General features: G+C 46.2%; 1 protein-coding gene across 2 annotated transcripts in view; it reads left to right on the top strand.

Moving 5' to 3' along the window:
* The window catches only part of mettl16 (methyltransferase 16, N6-methyladenosine), a 30229-nt gene extending 15818 nt beyond the window's left edge, over window positions 1-14411 (top strand). For both annotated transcript variants that reach the window (XM_015367847.2, XM_006641034.3), the window contains exons 5-10: window positions 1132-1247; window positions 1852-1994; window positions 5125-5194; window positions 7223-7312; window positions 12504-12677; window positions 13132-14411. In XM_015367847.2, coding sequence (XP_015223333.2) covers window positions 1132-1247; window positions 1852-1994; window positions 5125-5194; window positions 7223-7312; window positions 12504-12677; window positions 13132-13788 — 1250 coding nt within the window. In that variant the 3' untranslated portion in view covers window positions 13789-14411. The remainder of the gene's footprint in view (window positions 1-1131; window positions 1248-1851; window positions 1995-5124; window positions 5195-7222; window positions 7313-12503; window positions 12678-13131) is intronic.
* The last annotated feature ends 3623 nt before the right edge of the window (window positions 14412-18034 follow it).

Raw genomic sequence — 18034 nt, 5'->3', positions numbered from 1 at the left:
TGGGGCTAGTAGGGGGCACTCACCCTGTGGTCTCATGTGGGTTCTAAAGCCCCACTATAGTGATGGGGACACTATACTGTAAAAAGGAACCGTCCTTCGAATGAGACGTGAAACGTCATTAATCATCCCAAGGGGTTTCTCGAGAAGAGCAGTTGTGTTATCCCGGTGTCCTGGCCAAATTTCCCCCTGGCCTTTACCAATCACAGCGTCCTAAAAATCCCCATTTCTGAACTGGCTTCATCACTCTGCTCTCCTCCCCACTGAGAGCTGGTGTGTGGGGAGCAGATTGTGTGCATTTTGGCTGCCATTGCATGATCCAGGTGGGGCTGCGCATTGGTGGTGGTGGAGGGGATCCCCATTACTTGTAAAGCATTTTGAGTGCAGAACTCGACCTATCCTCCTTTTTCTCCCCAGAAAACAATTCATTTTTAAATTTTCCATTTTGCAAAACAAAAAGGCTACGGTTTTAGGTGTGGTGTTTGTCAGATTAGATTAGAATGTCACTCTAATAGGGTCCGACATTTTTCTCCATCCTGCAAGAAGTAATTCATTTGCGTTGTTGTAAACCTATTGCAAAAATGAATGTTTTAATCTTGCGCATCTAAATCAACCAGGAGGTGACTAGAGTGAAATTTTTGGCATTTTTCTGTCAAATGCTTCACAGCTGATCAGAACTGCTTCATTTTCTGTACCTGGACGGCCACACCTTTAACATATCAACATGGTTGGGAAATGGGGAGACTTTAATCCTTGTTGGCCATGAACTAAAACTGGTGTTCACAAGACAGACTGACACGCGAACACCAGAAATTAGACATAGAACTGTAGAGCTCATTTGGTGCTGATTTTCAGATCTGTAGCCACGTAACCAGTGCTGGGGAAAAAATAACCCAGAGATGAAATACCTTTGATCATCCGAAACCCCATCCCCCAGGTGGGCACCATGCAGACTCCGCACAGACAGACAGGTGCCCACTGCCAGAGGCAGCAGCGCTAACCACCATGCCAACTCGCTGCCAGCTCATGGCTTTTTATTTTGAGCCTCTCTCTATAACCCGCCGCTGCAGTCCGCCCCGCAGGGGCAGTGTGAGGGGTGGAGGGCAGCAGAGCAGTCTGACTGTCTGCTTGCAGTCGTCAAGGTTCCCCAGAAGACCCTGCTGATGGACGCGCTGAAGGAGGAGACGGCGATAGTCTATGATTTCTGCATGTGCAACCCACCCTTCTTCGCCAACCAGCTGGAGGCCAAGGTACGGCTCTCGCAGGCACACGGTGGCGAACCAGAGGCGCCGCCGTGCTGTAGGCGGACAGGGGGGATATATCTCACTTCGCCATCACAGAAAAGGACAATTTCCTTTTATCCTTTGTGAGATTTTTCCATATCCTCGTTCAGAGAAAAACCGGCTTTCCATTATATTCTTTCCACTCTAATTAAGGCCGGCTCCATTATGCTGCGCGCTCCTCAGTTATGTGCATAATGTATGATCTGCACACCAGGTGTGCAAGTATTTACTGGAGCTAATTTAGGATGTCAGACGTATATGTGAGAGACTGTGGATTTTAGCTCACACAGCACATTTTTATCAGATAGCAGACAATGCAGAGAGTAGCCATTGTGACTCATAAGCCGTTCGCTTGCTGTCACATCTCGAGTGACAGCAGTAATCACACGACTGTGAATCTTGATTTTAATTCTAGACCATGAGTTATAATTTATAACAGGGAACTGTTATTGTCTGTGGAAATGGATTATCAGGCTTGGTCTCTTCCACTGTTGTATTCCTGATGGATTGGAGCCCGTCCGCCTGTCACTGCCTTCACGGACGGTGGTGACGGGCTGCCTGTACTCCGCAGGGCGTGAACTCCAGGAATGCGCGGAGACCCCCTCCCAGCTCCGTCAACACCGGGGGCGTGACCGAGATCATGGCCGAAGGGGGCGAGCTGGAGTTTGTGAAGAGGATCATCCATGACAGCCTGCAGCTCAAGAGGAGACTCCGGTGAGTGGGCTGCAGGACTGTGTGGACAAATGAGCAAATTTGCCGCGCCTTTAAAATGTATTTGTTATGATTTTGCAGCAACTGGTAATGCATTGACATTCATTCAGTTTGCCCTGTTATAAAGCACGACTGTGGTTTAAAGAGAAAATCTATGCCACAACACCGAGCACAAAACAGGGTCAGCACCAACATATTGGCACCTGGTATTTTGTCCTTGCATCATGAAGGGTCTTATGTGCAAGGGGGTGATATATGCATTAGGGTAATTCAGCTCCAGTCCTGAAGGGCCAGTGTGTCTTCGAGTTTTCTAGGTCTCTTTAAAGCAACAGGGAATGGATTATTAGGCACGGTCTCTTCTGAGGATATGGAGGACATTGGTGAACTGATCCCATTAAACAACAAGCTAATTTTGTTAAGACCAAAGCTGGAGTGAGCACCTGCAAAATTGGTCAACTCTGATTTATGTATTCCATTGAGCACACCAGTGCTGGAAATAATACGGACTGTTCCTCCATACTTAACCGTGTTTATTTTAATTTGGCTATGGCATCTGAATGCAGGGGGAAGTGGAGAAGCCGCCTCCCTCACCCCCAGCCACCTGGGGAGTGTCTGAGGTGCTGTTGCAGACTGGGGTCTGCTGTCTCATCCACAAGCACAGGCGCCTGCAATTTCTGTCCCCGCAGGTTAAACTGCCTGGTTTGAGCCCAGTAGTGTGGGGCTCCAAGGAACAAAGCAAATCACAGCTCGCTTTCTACTCACCTGTGTGCTCCTGAGCTGGAGCAATCTCTTTTACTATGAGATCATTCCACAGACTTCAGATGTGAACTGGTTATTTAAAAAAGCCTTATGGACCTGCATGCCTTTCAGGCTTAAGACCTCAAAATAAAGTTATTCTGTTTGCCTCTTTGTCCGTCAGAAACAAATAACCGGTTATGTGTTCCTGTGGAGCAGGAGCCAGAAGACCTTGTGTTCCTGTAGCACTGAATTTAAGGTTTAAGAATATTAATCTAACAAAATAACCGAATAGATTTATAGATGTTCTTTTGACGATACCTTGGATGAATGAATTGAAGGACTGGCAACCAAATTTGGATGTCTTCTAGATCTGACATCTGTGCAGCAGTGCAAGTCATCAGTCCCAGAATCTGAATAACATGGGCTGCAATTTTCAGATGCAGTACAGTAAAAATATTTCACAAAAGGAAGAGGCAAGAGAGCGAATGAGAAAGAAAGAGAGGGAGGGAGGAAATAAATAAGAGGACACGTGTTTCGACTCCAGCGTGGGCAGATGGGTTTGAAGACAGATCTGTCATCCAGAGTTTGTTTAATTAATTGGCAGACAGAGTAAACAATTACCATGGCTGGATCCTGAGTGCCCAACGGGAGCAGATGTGCTCTGAGTGCTGAGTGCCCCCCCTCTGCCAGGAGCTGTCACAAGCGCGCTGGAGTGAGACTGAGATGCCACGCTTATTGGAGAAGGGGGGGCAACTGTATGATTAGAGATGATTAGGGAAGCCACACCTGGGCTACCCACTGGGGCTGGGGGGTGCAGTGGAAGTGGAAGACAAGTGTGTTTGATGGGGAGAGGGGGCCTCCATGCTTGTTATTCTGATGGTTGCACTTTCCTTTGCAAAGAGTGCCAACTCCACATCAAGTAGGCTAAGCTGTCTCCTCTTCACCATGCAGGTGTCTGCGCTGCGCGCCAGCTTTGCTAGATTGGCCGCCAGAGATCAGCTCTGACGCGTTTCACCCCCCTCCCCCACCAAAAAAAGAAATTCTGCAGTTGAGAAAAAAGAAAACTCTGTTCTGCACAAAAGTGCCCAACCTGTTTTGCTCACATTCGGGAACTGTGTTCATCTAGCAAGTCCGCACTCCTCGTGAGAAATGAAATGGGGGAATGTGTCATTCTCCGTTTCAGATTGATATCTTGGAGAGTGAAATGGTCTCCACTGTTATTAACACCAGCTTTGGTTCAGACGTGAAGCAGAGGGGGGTGGGGAGCTGATCTACAAATCTGACAAAAAAAAAAGGGTCCACAGTTCAGCACCATGTATCAACCAGCTAATCTAGGGCTGTCTGCACACTGCAGAGGAGGTCGAATTGGAATACAGCTGTAGTACTACAGTCATAGCTGTTCCTGATATGACAGGAATGCGGGAGGCTGTGTCAGTAATCTGAACTGGCAAGCGGCTGTACCTAACCCACCCGTTTTTTTATTAATCTTGAAATTCCAGCCACATCCTGCACCCCTGTTGCCTGAAATGCAGTCGAGTGCTGTGAATCACGATTTGAAGTGCAGAGCTGGGGACAGCTGATATTCCTTGGAAAAGCTGCTTCACCTCGCCTGTGCCTATCCCCTCCTGCACTGTGGTGTTGGGGGCCAGCTGGCTCTATCTGTCCTTGAACACCGTGTTGCAAGCTCTATCTAAATTCCCCAACACAGGGTTGCGCAATCTTTTAACTCTCAAACACAGTGGTGGTCTCTTGGAATCTCCAAATACAGTGTTGCACACTCTCCTTGAATCCTCAAATCATATTCTTGCATGCTGTCTTTAAATCCACAGTGTTACTCTCCTTTAATGCTCAAGCATGCAGATGTTGACAGACTGTGCAGACAGCAGACTGTGTCTTAGGTCACTGAGGAACCTCAGTGAAGCCAAGATGAGTGTTGTTACTCTCTTGAGAAACAGAAATGTAAGAACCTGTTGTTCTGGAGAAATAGTTCACATACCTTGTCTTGTATGAGTTTACCAATTAGGTAATTTTCTTTTGTTTTTTTTCCCAAGGCTTTGCTGTTATTGATCTGGTTGAGTTTCCTTTTTAGTGCGCAGTAGGCATATTGATTTTGTCTTGTGTGTCTTCAAAGCTCATTCTTTGAAAACCGAAAGAAACAAAAAAAACTAAAAGTCCACAAAATAACAGATTGAACCTTCAAACTATTGAAGTACAGAGACCCCACTATCACCTTAACACCTTATAAAAGTGCAGAGTTGCTGAATCCTTTCCCAGAGAGTCAAAAGGCTTGTCCAATATTCAGCCCTCAGGTCAGTTTCCTGCCGCTTGTTTGATCTCTGCAAGGCCTTCATATCTAAGCTGCAGTTTTTAAAGATTCTTTTGTTTGTGTTTACAGGTGGTACAGTTGCATGCTGGGAAAGAAGTGTAGCTTGGCGCCTTTGAAGGAGGAGCTGAAGAAACAAGGGGTAAGTGCCGTGGAGATTAGTTCAAAGAGATGGAACAAAACACGCCGGCACCTTTATCGACGAGGAGTGGATTCAGTCTATTAGACAGACCTGTGCAGGGCAGGGAGCAGCGAGTCTTCTTGGTAAGGGAACCCAAGAGGAGGTCGTCTGTCTCGTCGGTGCTCGTCTGGTTCCTCAGGTGTAAGACCACAAGCTGCCTCCCTGCGGGGGAGTTGTGTTTTACAGCGGAAGTTGACGCAGACGCTCCTAATTTTCCTTCATTTCCCCGTTAAACGGGGCAAAGCTGAGATTTTTAGGCCATATCCTTTTAGGATGACCTGCTCATCCATGCATCTGGAGAGCTACCATCCGGCATATATTATGAGTGAACCTTTCAATCGGTTTTGGCTCTTGAAACAATTTTGTTTTGACCACTGATGCTGGCAGATTGTGCAGTTGGGCAGCTTTGCGATCATTTAAAACAAAAGTCCTAACACTGTAAATTCTGAACTTACGGACTCCTTTGGCCATTCCTGACTTTAATTTAGACATACTAGATTGATAAGGCTCACGTGTTCCAAATCTTTACAGAAAGATAATTTGAGGATGACCTTTAGCAGCTGTGGGATTGGGATTGTGGACCAAGGTTGGTCACCCCTGCTTGAGAATATAATTAGAATCATTGGATTTATCAAGGAGGTCCTTCATCAAAGAACCTTCCATATAACCTAGGCTCATACTGCCTCTTCTGCTAACTTAACTCTTAAGAGCAGATCAGTTCATCATCCATGTATCCTGTAGTGTGGATCTGGCTGTTGAATCCGGCAATGGCTTCATAGCTCTCCGACACTTGGTCATAGATAGGCCTTATTACCGTGAATGACAGGCGTTTCACTTCCTCAAAATGATTGCTATTGTTTTTGTCAATCAGTCACGTTCTAAGAAACTGGTCTTGTCATCCTGTGTCCTGTCTTTGTCCCAAGCGGTGTCGGAATCCTGTCACTTCTCATCAACATGAGCGGAGGTCTGGCAGCCGTCCAGGGGGGGTTTACCTCGCTTTTAACGTGCGTCTTTTTAATGGGAGTCTAATTAAAATGCTAATGCTGCTCTCTGGTATCTCATTGTCAGAGCAGTGCATGCCTTTAGTGATCATAGGCCAAGTTCAGGGCAAAGCAGCCTTCACAATGGGGGGTTTTGATCCCAGCTAACAAATCATGAACTGCAGAGTGATGGGATCACACAGAGTCCCTAGTTGTCTCATCGGATGTGTATGTGTTGTTCACCTACAGTCCTGCATCACAATAGGTCTTTGAAAACTGAACATGATGTCTAAAATAAATACATAAGAAACCCTAGAATATAAGAAAAGAACTCATTACGGTTCCAATCTCGCATGTTTGGTTGCCAATACCTAACTGATCCGCGGATTTCAGACGTTTCTTGAAAGAAACCAGGATATGAGATTTGAGAACATGAGTCAGCAGTTTGTTCCGTTCTCTTGTTCTCATCTGTTGTGTAAAAAGCTAACTCCTGTTCTTAGTTTTATAAGCTCTTTCCTCTTGGTTCCTCTGTTTTTTTGATTAGTGTTGATCGTGAAGAGGTCCTTTGGAGAGACATTGTCAATGTCTTTGAGGATTTGGAATACTTGAATCCGGTCCCATCACACTCTTCTCTGTCCAAGATTAGAAAGATTCAATTCTTTTAGCCTGTCTTTTTAATCCTGATTAGTATTTTCCCCACTGATTCTATAGCAGCGGTATGTTTTTGTACAAGATAGTGATCAAAATCAAATATTCACAATGGTGTATTCCTGGTCAATTTCCAATTTTAGGATTTTAAATAATGTTGCATTGACTTGTGAAATCTCAGATTTGGGGGAAGAAAAGGTTTAAATTGATCAAAATGTACCTTTGACAAGACCTCTCACATTTGTGCAGACTTTAAATATGTAACTGAGCTATTTCATGAGTAATAGCATTGTGCCATGCAGAATGTAGATGTACAGGCTTTGTCTGTGTGTGGTGAGTAATTGGTGTATCGTGATTGCAGGTGCCCAAGGTGACTCACACTGAGTTCTGCCAAGGGCGGACCATGCGCTGGGCATTGGCCTGGAGTTTCTGTGACGATGTCGCTGTCCCGGTAAGTCGTCTTTTTTTTTCTCTTTTTGAAAGAGACAGAAGGGCTTGGACGCAACTGAACCACGCAGCCTCCCTGTCGATACAGCGGCTCCCACTGACAGGCTGGGGCTGCCTTTTTTTGTCCTCTGACCTCTTTCGGCTTCAGGCCCTAGGCCCTGGTCACCCTCCTCCTCCTCCCTGGTCTCTCAGGTCTCGCTTCTGCACCACAGCGTCTCCTCCTTCCCAGCCCTAAACCGCTTGGGTGGCGATGGCTTCCAGTCCCTTTAGATCAGACCCTTTCAGCCAGCCTCTGTAGTCAGAGGCCTCGAGCCACAGGAGCAGTCGGCACCTCCCACCTTGTCCCCACTGCCAGCCGACAGGCGTAGGTCCTCCTAGACCCTAACAGGAGGCCAGCCTTCCTCCTGCCGCGCCCAGATTGCAGAAGTAGGTCAGCAAGCGAGGAGCAGATTGGAGCGGATGCACCGCTGAGGAGACCGCGCGCTCAAGTGCGGTACGGTCTGCTTTCGACGGCGGGGTAGCCAATTCAGATTCTCTCTGCATGCGGGGGAGGTCCGAACCTTAAAAACCCAGAACACTTCAAAGTGACGTGTTACCGTCTGCGGGTGTTTGCCGGCGGGGGAGAAATGCCGAGTAGAGGGAATCGCTCGTCTTCCCCTGACGTTTGGAAGTGGGAAAAGAAGTGGAGCGAGTCGGCAGCGCTGGATAGTGTCAGAGATACCGCCTGAGCAGCTTCACAGGGCAGGAACGCCAGCTGATGCTGTGCCGTCCCTGGCACTGTTAATAACGTATTCCCCACCCATTCCATTAAATGCACTTAACCTGGTTCAAGGGAGCTGTTGTGCTTCCTAATTTGCCGTATCCTGGCAACAGTTGCTGAGGCTGTGTGCGCCATGCCGCTGTTCTCTTGGGGAGGTGGGAAAGATGGGAGGGAGGAAACGTGTCTGGGAGGGGGGGGGTGTTGGAGAGTAGAATTGTACTTCTCTCGCACGGACCTCACTTTCTCTACTCCCTTGCATCTCCAACAAAAGCACTTGGGCAGAATGATTGGCCTACATTCTGTCTCCTCTCAGTGCCTCCGGATGGAGGCTTTCTCTGCAGTGCTCAGGGGCTGCCCAAGGAAATTCTGGTGTGTGTGTGTGTGTCTGTCTGTGTGTGAAGGAGGGGTTCAGTAGCTTCATCATTTTTTTATTTCCCGTCTACCTGCTTAACTGTCTCAGCAGGGGACCCACTCTCAGCACAGTGCACAACAGCTAGCCTATGTGGGTCTTTGCAGTTCAAATTAAATCTACACTTTTCAGCTTGACTTCCACGAGACACTAAATTATTATTAAATTTGATTTGATTTCAGTTGCAGTTTAAAGTATTTAATCTGGAACCCCCTCGAGAGATGCCACAGTAGGTGATTTGTGAATTTGATCGCCTTTTTAATGTGTTGCACTGCAATAGATTTTTCACAACTGGTCCATTTCTATGTGATCAAATGTTCTTAACAGGTCTTTTCTAGCCTCCAAGCTACCGTGATACCTGAATTAAGTAGACGCTTCAGTGGATGGAGGGGAAATAAAGTGTGTCAGTCAGTCTTAAAGTGGCTTTCCTGCACAGGTAAAGAGTAGGAGCTATAAGACGGATGTTGTTTGGAGCCACATTACACCTGAGAATTAAGGTCAGTCTGAAGAAGCTAGAGTGAGACTGCCAATGTATTTTTATAACTTTATATTTCAAAACACAAACTTAACCAGTATTGCAGCTAACTCAGTATTTCTTTAGGATAAGTACCCCTCCAGCCTGAAAGATCTTAACAGGCAGCTTGTATATTAGGAACAAGTAATAGGTTTATTCCATGCTGAAAACGGAAGAAAGAAAACACAACGTTTTGGCCGTGCAGCCTTCTTCAGCCTGTGTATTAGCCTGCCCGTGTGGGATTCACACCTAATAACCTCATGAAACTTCCAAAGGTAAATATGAACAAGGGCAAGCATAGCAATGAGGTAGGCTGTGTTAGTGCACATGCATTAAGCATAGCACTCAGGCCATTCTGTTATGATGGCAGGCATGCTTCTGTATCTGATGAGCATGGGGTCATGTGGCTTATGAGGCAAGAGAAGAGCTCAAAAGATGACTCACGGGGGAGACTGGGTAGTGAAAGTTATCTCGCTTGCATCCTGGAAGCTGGCTGGAATTTGCATGTGTGTGAGAAAGAGGCAGGGAAGGAGAGAGAGAGATGTATCCGATAGACATTGGCTGTTGAAATGGATTTTATTGATTTGACAAAGAAAGGAAGAGAGTCCAGGAGGTGAGGCTGTATGGAGGGGGGGTGGCAGGTGATAAGGGCTTCGGGGTGATACGTTTTAAAAAAAGGAATTTTTCTGATTAACTAGGAAGTGAGTAATGTTGTTTAAGGGTAGTTTTTTCTTTCTTAGGAGTGGGTTAGAATGATACCACATTTTTAGTCTGTGTAGTTCAGAGCTGTGTGGACAGCATTCCAGTGACCAGCTGCGACTCCAGTTTGAGCTGGACACATCTGGCTAGGCCTCTGAATTGCTTTCACTTCTCTGATGGCCCTGACAGTGTCTCAGGAGGAGGAGGGTATTAGACATGCAGGGTTTATTTTGTAAGTTTCTTTCTCTCTTTTTTTATCATGTAACAGTAAGCTCTCACTGCAGCCTCGTGCCTAGTAGTATCTGCCAACCAGAAAAGGTCCAAACTGAACTGCAAAAAGGAAAATGTTCAGCAGTTTTGGTCTCCATAAGCACTGTTTCCATGTTGACTTATTTGTTTTGTTATTCTGCCTTCACTTAGGAAAGGGCTACAATGTGGGCGTTTCTATTGACTGAGATCAGTGATCTGTCAGTCTGAGATTTTTCTAAGTATCGTTATTGGGGAGGGGGGCAGTTTTCTTGAGGTTGTATCCATTCAGATTGATGGTTTGTGGATTTACAAAGACATCAGGTCCGGAGGTAACAATGTGGTTACAGCGATGATGCCTGTGCGAGATGTTGGAATAGAGGCAATGCCTTTTGGAAACATGGTGCCAGTGTATTGATCAATGCAAATGTTATTGCAGGCAGGGAAAGGGGGGGAAAGGCGAGAAAGGGGTCCCTCTTGTGGCAAGTCTTGGTACTACAGTAACGTTTTGTTTGTATCTCCAGCAATAAGCCCTTTTTTGTAAATTCATGAATGAGATTTTTTTCCCCTTGTTTCTAGTTTAGAATTGAGATTCTGTGTCTTGGCTTTTTTAAAATTTCATATTTAAAATGGGATTAGGTTTCCATAAGGTGTAATAAAATGAACCACATGAATTGCTTCAAGAAGCACTGTCAGAATTTCAAAGGTCCAGGTCAGGCCTGAAAAGCTGGGTGATCCATCATATAACTTAGTTACCTTGACATCTAGAGACCTTACAGGACAGCTCATTTTATTATGGCAAGGATGGAGCAGCTGGGAGGGACCAGTTAAGCAATCTGGAGCACAATAATGCTGTTTGCTAAGGGCCAGCAATACAAAGTTAACCAGTCTGATCTCTGCTTTGATGTGTAATTCACCTCAGTGTGCCTCATATTCTTCCAACATCCCAATTTGAACTCTTCGGGTGGTGAATTTACAGTCGCCAACACCTCAGGAAGGCAACAGGACACATTTGCTTTTGATTCATTCTGGATTCTTTTATGCATATATCTGTGTCACCAGCCTGATAAACCAGCACTGTGACAGGGCTATTATATTCCAAACTAATGCAGGTCACTGTTTTAATTAACATTACTTTATTCAAATATTCTTTAACAGGAGCGGTTAAACAATTAAGAGTCAATTATATAGTTCAGTGGCTGCTAGGATTAGAATCATGGAATAAAAGGTGCTGTTAACCTGCCCCTGGTCAAGAATGCTTTTCAGTGGTGAAAAGAAATATCTCTGTGTGTGGTGGAATGAAAGGAACTGCAAGCCAGTTGCCTGAAAACTGGTTCTGGCAGATATGCGTACTGCTGGGGCACGTGAATGGACGCGTCACCTGGGCCCCAGACTGCGGCTCGCTGGGTCCGGCTCAGCACTGATCGGGCCGCGATGCGCTGACGTGTGCCCAGGCCTCCAGCTGTGGTTGTGGGCTCACTGTGACGCGGGCCAGTGAGAGGCGAGGGAGGGCGGAGAGTGAGAAGGAGCCGGGCCTGCCTGACGCTGTGAGCCTCGGAGTCGCTCTCGTCTCCACGGAATCCGTGGGGGTTTCTATGGAGACCCCACCGAGCGACTCACTGCAGCCTGTCGTCCGCTCGTGCAGTTCCTGCACCTGTATTTCTCTCGTCTTTTTAATTGACTTTTATATGAAGCAAAATATTGCAAAATGTAATGAAGCTTAATGTCTAATAAAGCCTGGTGGAGATGTAGCCTGTTTTGACAGCATTGTCTTTTGCTGCTCTCTAGCTGCGCTGTGTGCACTAGATATCCCAGGAGGACAGCAGATCACAATGTGCACTCAGCTGTCTCGGCTGGGCTAGGCTTGGTTTAATGTTATGCAATGAAACAGCAAAATTAGGCTTTAGGGCTTTGTCATTCAGGTAGGTTAGAGGCACGCAGTATCTGAGAGCTCTCATGCCACCTGCTGGCTGTAATTGTCAGTGCTTGGCTGTAATCGATCCCTGCCGAGGTGAGATCCAGGTGCTTCTCTCACTAGCATGCGAGCATTTCATACCGAGTCTCCTCCTTAACCTCAAGCACTCTGCAAACTTTTCTATCACTAACTGACCATTGAGGATGTTTTAAAACGTAAAGCTATAAAGACATCACGCCTCCTCTCACATTGTATGCATTTTTATGTATTTTCAATGCAAAATAACGTCCTCTCTCTGAAGAGTATACTGAGAATACTGTAATTGCAGATAAAATGTGAAGCGCACATTGTTCAGTGTCAGCTGGTTGGTGCTAAGAGCCCTCTTGATTAAATATGCTCAAGTAGGGTGTGCCCTAGAAACTTTGGCCAAAGGAACACATTCCAAATGTGCTCTAGAACTTAGGTGCTCAGGAGGACATACTAAACGTACTCCAGAACTTGTTTGCTTATGAGATGCATTGTTTTTTGTTGCACTGAGCATCTTTCTGCCTCACACAGCACCCTTGAATCTTGAAATCCTGAAGTTCTGTTCTATTCTGATTACCCCAGACCTTCTCAATCCCTCTTTTCTGCGCTGCTCTGTTTGTTTCAGTCTCCTCCTTCCAAGAAGCGGAAGCTGGAGAAAGCCCGCAAGCCCATCACCTTCACTGTCCTGGGCCCCACGGTCAGAGAGCTGGCCGCCAAGGCCTCCTCTCTGGGCTCGCCAGCCAGGGGGAGCACCGACACGGTCACTGCCTGGATCGAGAAGACCCTCGCTGACCTCCGGGTATGGGCACAAACACGCCTCCCAGACCTTAGAATCGCCCTTTTCGTTGTAGAGCTTCCCTGCTGTTGCTTGGATTGACATTTTCACTTAAACATAAGGAGTCTCCACTTGTGCTCACTCTTTATTCACAGTACGTATGCATTAGAATTCCTTTATCACAGTTGAATGAGTTGTCTCATTGATTTGCATTGAATAAAAAAATACAAACCAAAGAATAGGCTATGAAGGTACTGAAGGGGGTTTTCACAATAGCTTATCCAGCAGGGACAACCAAGTTTTGCCTGTGCTTATTACACCATGTGCAATGCAGTTTTATTCCCTGCATCTGTCCAGAGCAATGCAGATGCATTTGACAAAGCAGCTTTTAAAAGCCTTTTTCTTGGGGAGTCTGCATGTTGCTGGCTGCCTCGGGCGCTGCTCTCTGACGTTGTGATGCCTGTGTTGCTCGGGGCAGGTGCTGCACAAGCGCGTCCCCTGCGGGAAGTCGGAGCTGAGCCTGTTCCTCACCGCAGTGGAGAACTCCTGGATCCACCTGCGGCATAAGCGCAGGGACCGAGGGAGGCAGCTGAGGGAACTCCCCAGAGCACCCCTGGAGGGCGTAGGGGGGATGGCACAGACCCCCGACAATCCCCAGCCCGCAGCCCAAAGCACCAACAGCCAGGCCAACCCAGAGACGTCAGCCCGGGGGTCAGAGGTCATTGGGGCCGGAAATTCAGAAGAGGCGGGCGTCGGTACATGCCAGGACTGCCCGCTGCCCGACAAGAACGGTTCCTCGAGTGACCGGAAGAGCAGCACAGCGGAGCAGGAAAAAGATGCCGCTGTCGCCCAGCCGGAGGTACAGGACAGTGGGCTGGACACAGGCGCCATTGGTGTGTCTCCCGGAGCCGCAGGAACACAGGAAGCAGCTAATGCCAGCGTGACGGCAGGAAACAGCGGGGGGCCCAGCGGTGTGCAGCACTTCCTGTTCAAGTGTCTGATGAACGTGAAAGAGGAAGGGGGGGACGTCACTGTGGAGATGCACTGGGTGGAAGGACAGAACAGGGATCTGATGAACCAGCTGTGCACCTACCTGAAGAACCAGCTCTTCCGGCTCGTGGCTAACCCTGTGTAAGACTCCATCCCCTCTGAAAACAGACCGTACTTTCCCTGCGTTCGCTTACATTGTGGAACACTGGAATGTAGCGGTTTAAAAATCGGGTTTTACTTTCCAAAGGCCATTTTTAATTTCTGTGAAGTTCTTTATTTCTGCTCACGATGGTGTCAGTGTAAGTGTGCTGCTACCTGAGTCAGTCAGTAAGGGACAATGGTCATCTCAACTGGTAGACCTCTTTGCCACCAGTGACACCATTGAACAAATACCAGGAACTTTGTTTGCGGGGTAAAATTGTAATAGTTTTTGCGAGTTTTAAAGGAATATTTTAATAACAATATTCAGTTGTCTGACAGATGTTTTAAATTACTTCTAAGTTGCTATCTAATTACAATTTAGTACCTATTTCTGCATTAATGGACCCTGGTACGTGAATTACAGAATGTTTCTTTGTTTCCAGTTCTGTTTGGTATTCTAAAAGCCCTTCAAAGTGCTCCGCCATTATAACATTCATTTTAGCCAGAAATGTCTTTGTTCGGGTTAGCACCCTCTGGGTTAAGGAGCACGCCGGTCTACAGCCTCTTTGGAAATGATCTGTAAATCAATATTTTTTGAAGAATTAAAATTCCTATTGTTTGCCTTTTCATTGCTCACTGATGGTTTGTGCCTGCCACAAATGCAATTTTAATGGAAACTGATATATGTATATAGTGGAACTGCTGCTGTAGTATTTGTCTCCAAAGCCTCAGGTGCAATAATTTGGGCTTTGAATTATGCACGAGTGTACAGCGGGCTGTGTCACTTCTGCACACACTTGTTCGAAAAACATTCACACATTCACATCCTTTCAGAACCGCAAATCTAAAACTCAGTAATAAGCTCACAGCTACTCACAGCTCATATTTTTGAAGGATTTAAATGACCTTTCAAACGTTACCTCAGATATTAACAATCAGACAGTGGTCTAGTTTAAACTTTGTTTGGTTTTTGATTGATGTTATCACTGGTGCTCAATACTAATGCAGTGATAAGGAGTGTTCTGAAACGCGTCCGAATCCCTACACTAGTTTTAAGGGATTTTAGAATTTATTTCGAATTATGTTCATCTTTTAAACTAATTCTGAAAAACTGAAAAGTATCCAAGGATAATAGTAAGGGAAAGGGAAAACCTTATTTCTTCTGTCACTATGAACAGCAACAAGTGTGAGGGTATGGCGTGTTTCTGGACACTCCATTAAAAGCTTTTTACAGGTAATGGGGATCCCCTCCACCACCCCACGTAGATGAAGCGACGGCACCCAGAGTGCACCAGTACCAGTACCAGTACTCAGTGGGGAGGAGAGCAGAGTGATGAAGCCAGTTCAGAGATGGGGATTATTAGGAGACCTTGGTAAAGGCCAGGGGCAAATTTGGCCAGGATGCCGTAACACCCATAATCTCTTCGAAAAACGCCCTGGGACTTCTAATGACCACAGAGAGTCAGGACCTCGGTTTTTCGACTCATCCAAAGGACGGAACCTTTTTACAGTATAGTGTCCCGTCACTATACTGGGGCATTAGCACCCACACAGACCGTGGGGTGAGCCCCCCCTACTGACCCCACTAACACCTCTTTCAGCAGCAGCCTCAGCTTTTCCAGGAGGTCTCCCATCCAGGTACGGACCAGGCTCACACCTGCTGAGCTTCAGGTGATATAGCTGCTGGCTAGATTTCCTTTATTTAATCCTTGCATTTCTTTTTCAGTACTAGAATTCTTAACCAGTTGCAATGTCTTTGTGATATTGGGCCATCTGCTAAAAATCTGTTGTTGTGCAATGCTTTCCAATTAGGAGACATTTGTGAAGTTACTTGTTACTTACTGTATGTGGACATACTAGGAGGCCAGTTATAATTTTATGGCGCAATCCAGTTGTAAAGACCACAAGGTGGCAGTCTTTCCATTTGATTACATTTGTTTTGCCATACTACACAGTAAAGAGGCGTTTCTGAGCGTGTTTGCTTTTGACTGACTGTAATGATGACATTGGGCCTCTCGCTTTGATTCTGAGTAGGAAAACCAAGACCACATTGTTTCTAGTGTTGCAATTCTTGCGTAAAACATTCTTGTTTTCACATGAGACCTTTTTAGGATTGGAATCAGAAGCATATTGGTGTACTTGCAAAACGAGGATGTAGAATTTTACCAGATAATTTTATTTCTCTTACTTTATCTCAGAGCCTAGTAATGATTTATGTTCCACAAAAACAATAGTTTTAGATGAAATGCCCCTGCCATCATCCTCACTTCCACAACCACCCCCCATACCCTCTGTTTAACCTTAGTGAAACAGGAAGTATGAGCTGATAAACACTTCCTCGCTGGACTAGGAGCAAATAACAGGAAATCTAGAAACACAGTCATCTGGGTGATAGTGAGGGGAGATTTTCCTCCTTATTGTACAGTCTGGACATTAACACTGCCTTGCTCTGCTAGAATGTGTTCTCTCTGATCTTGCCAATGAAGGTGAGACAGTTCCTGTTCCTGGTGTGGTCTCCGTGTTCCATGCTCTGAGCACACAGTACCTGCAGGAAGCTGCAGTGGAAGAGAATTAGGCAGAGAAGCTGCCAGACATTTGCAGCGTGTTACCAGAATTGGCCGAATCTCAAGTGCTGCATCCTTAGACTTGTACCCTTTAAAAGGCGTTTGGGCCATAAAGCCTCATCCCAGGAGTACCATGAAAATCCTATGACTTCAGCATTTGTCTCTGCTGCTCATGGAGTTCCTGTGTGGGCAGGACAGGGTGTGGAATGGATCTTTTTTCCCAGCGATCGCCTGTGAAGCAGGGGTGTTCGTCTGCGACATGCAGCACAGATCACTGTGGTACTTAGCATTTGCTTTTGACATTTAACAACCCATTTGGATTTCTAGCTGTGCATGTGGTAAAGGTCTTCTCCCGTAATTAGTAGTGGATTTTGAAGCCCGAGAGTTGTCTCGCTCCGGTACAGAGGGGCAGAGGGTTGAATTTGTCAAAGATGAGCAAAGACCTGCAGTGAAATGTGTGTGATTCTTCTTCAAAGGCAAACTATGGGCCCTCGGTTCTGTGATGCTTAACATCTCAAACTCCTCAACAGATTGATTTTTTTACGTTGGGTGTTTTTTTAAATCCAATAAGCTGCAGGGTCTCAGCACAGTGTCCATCCAGGAATTATGGGAACACACTTGATATTTCTTTTGACGTCTTCGAGATGTGTGTCTTGCATTTGTAATGCTGTGTATTGTGTCTTCTGGCCTTTTGTTCTCTGATGTTCTCTAGGGAACATAAAATTATCTACCTCCGGGATTTATCTTAATGGCAGACAGGGTGGTTGGTCCCCAGAATAATGGCAGATTGCTTATGCATAGAATATGAATAAATGACACCATTTGCTGTGACAGAAGAACCTGCAAACGGGGATCTCTCCCATGGGACGTTGCCCATTTTCTCTGGAATGTGGCCTTCACCCTTGAGGCTAGTTATCCTGGCTTCGGAGGCAAGGCAAGATTTCCATGACAAACAGAGTTGCAGGCAGGGTCTCAATACTCGGTATTGAGTACTCGATCAATCTAATCACCAGGAAGCGTGTCAGAGATGGAAATTGGTGCTGCACACTGCCCTGTAGCAAGACACAGCTGGGATTATCGGGGGGGTGACGGGGTATTCTAATTAGGAATATTTCTGCTTGCAAAGTGTTACTGCAGTGATGTTACACAAATATGATACAATATGCTGGGGACTGTTACACTATTGTTTTAAAGAAAATAAACTTTAAAACCGCAAAGGCACCCAAGAATTTAATTATTTCCAGAATCTTCATTATTCTGGAGTCGGCTAACTCCATTGACAAATTGATCATCTCTTGATTCTTCGCTCCTTTTATCTGCAGCTGTAGCAGGCTGACCTTGCCAGTGACTTTCCAAGCAGAGAGGAGCAGACTAGCTGACTCAAAACTTTGAAATCAGTTTAGAACTGTTGTGATGCAAAGGAGATACAGAGATGCTCCCTGCAGAGTGTAGCCGTGGAGAATTTAAGGACGCTCTGTGCACCGTCAGAACCCAAATTAAAGTCCCAGAGGCACCACGCCATGCAACACAAGTTCCCGTGTACAGTGTTGAAGCTCTGTGACGGTCCCCAATGTAATGTCGTCAATGAGAACGGCAGGGCCCCTCTTTTACAGCTGCACCTGAAGTCCGTCCTCAGTCATGACATCATCCAGCTTCGTTTTCTCGACAGACTACGCTATGCAGGAG

This window comes from Lepisosteus oculatus, chromosome 26, assembly GCF_040954835.1.
Source record: "Lepisosteus oculatus isolate fLepOcu1 chromosome 26, fLepOcu1.hap2, whole genome shotgun sequence".
In the NCBI taxonomy this organism is placed as follows: Eukaryota; Metazoa; Chordata; class Actinopteri; order Semionotiformes; family Lepisosteidae; genus Lepisosteus; species Lepisosteus oculatus.
This window is presented reverse-complemented; position numbering and strand designations above follow the sequence as displayed.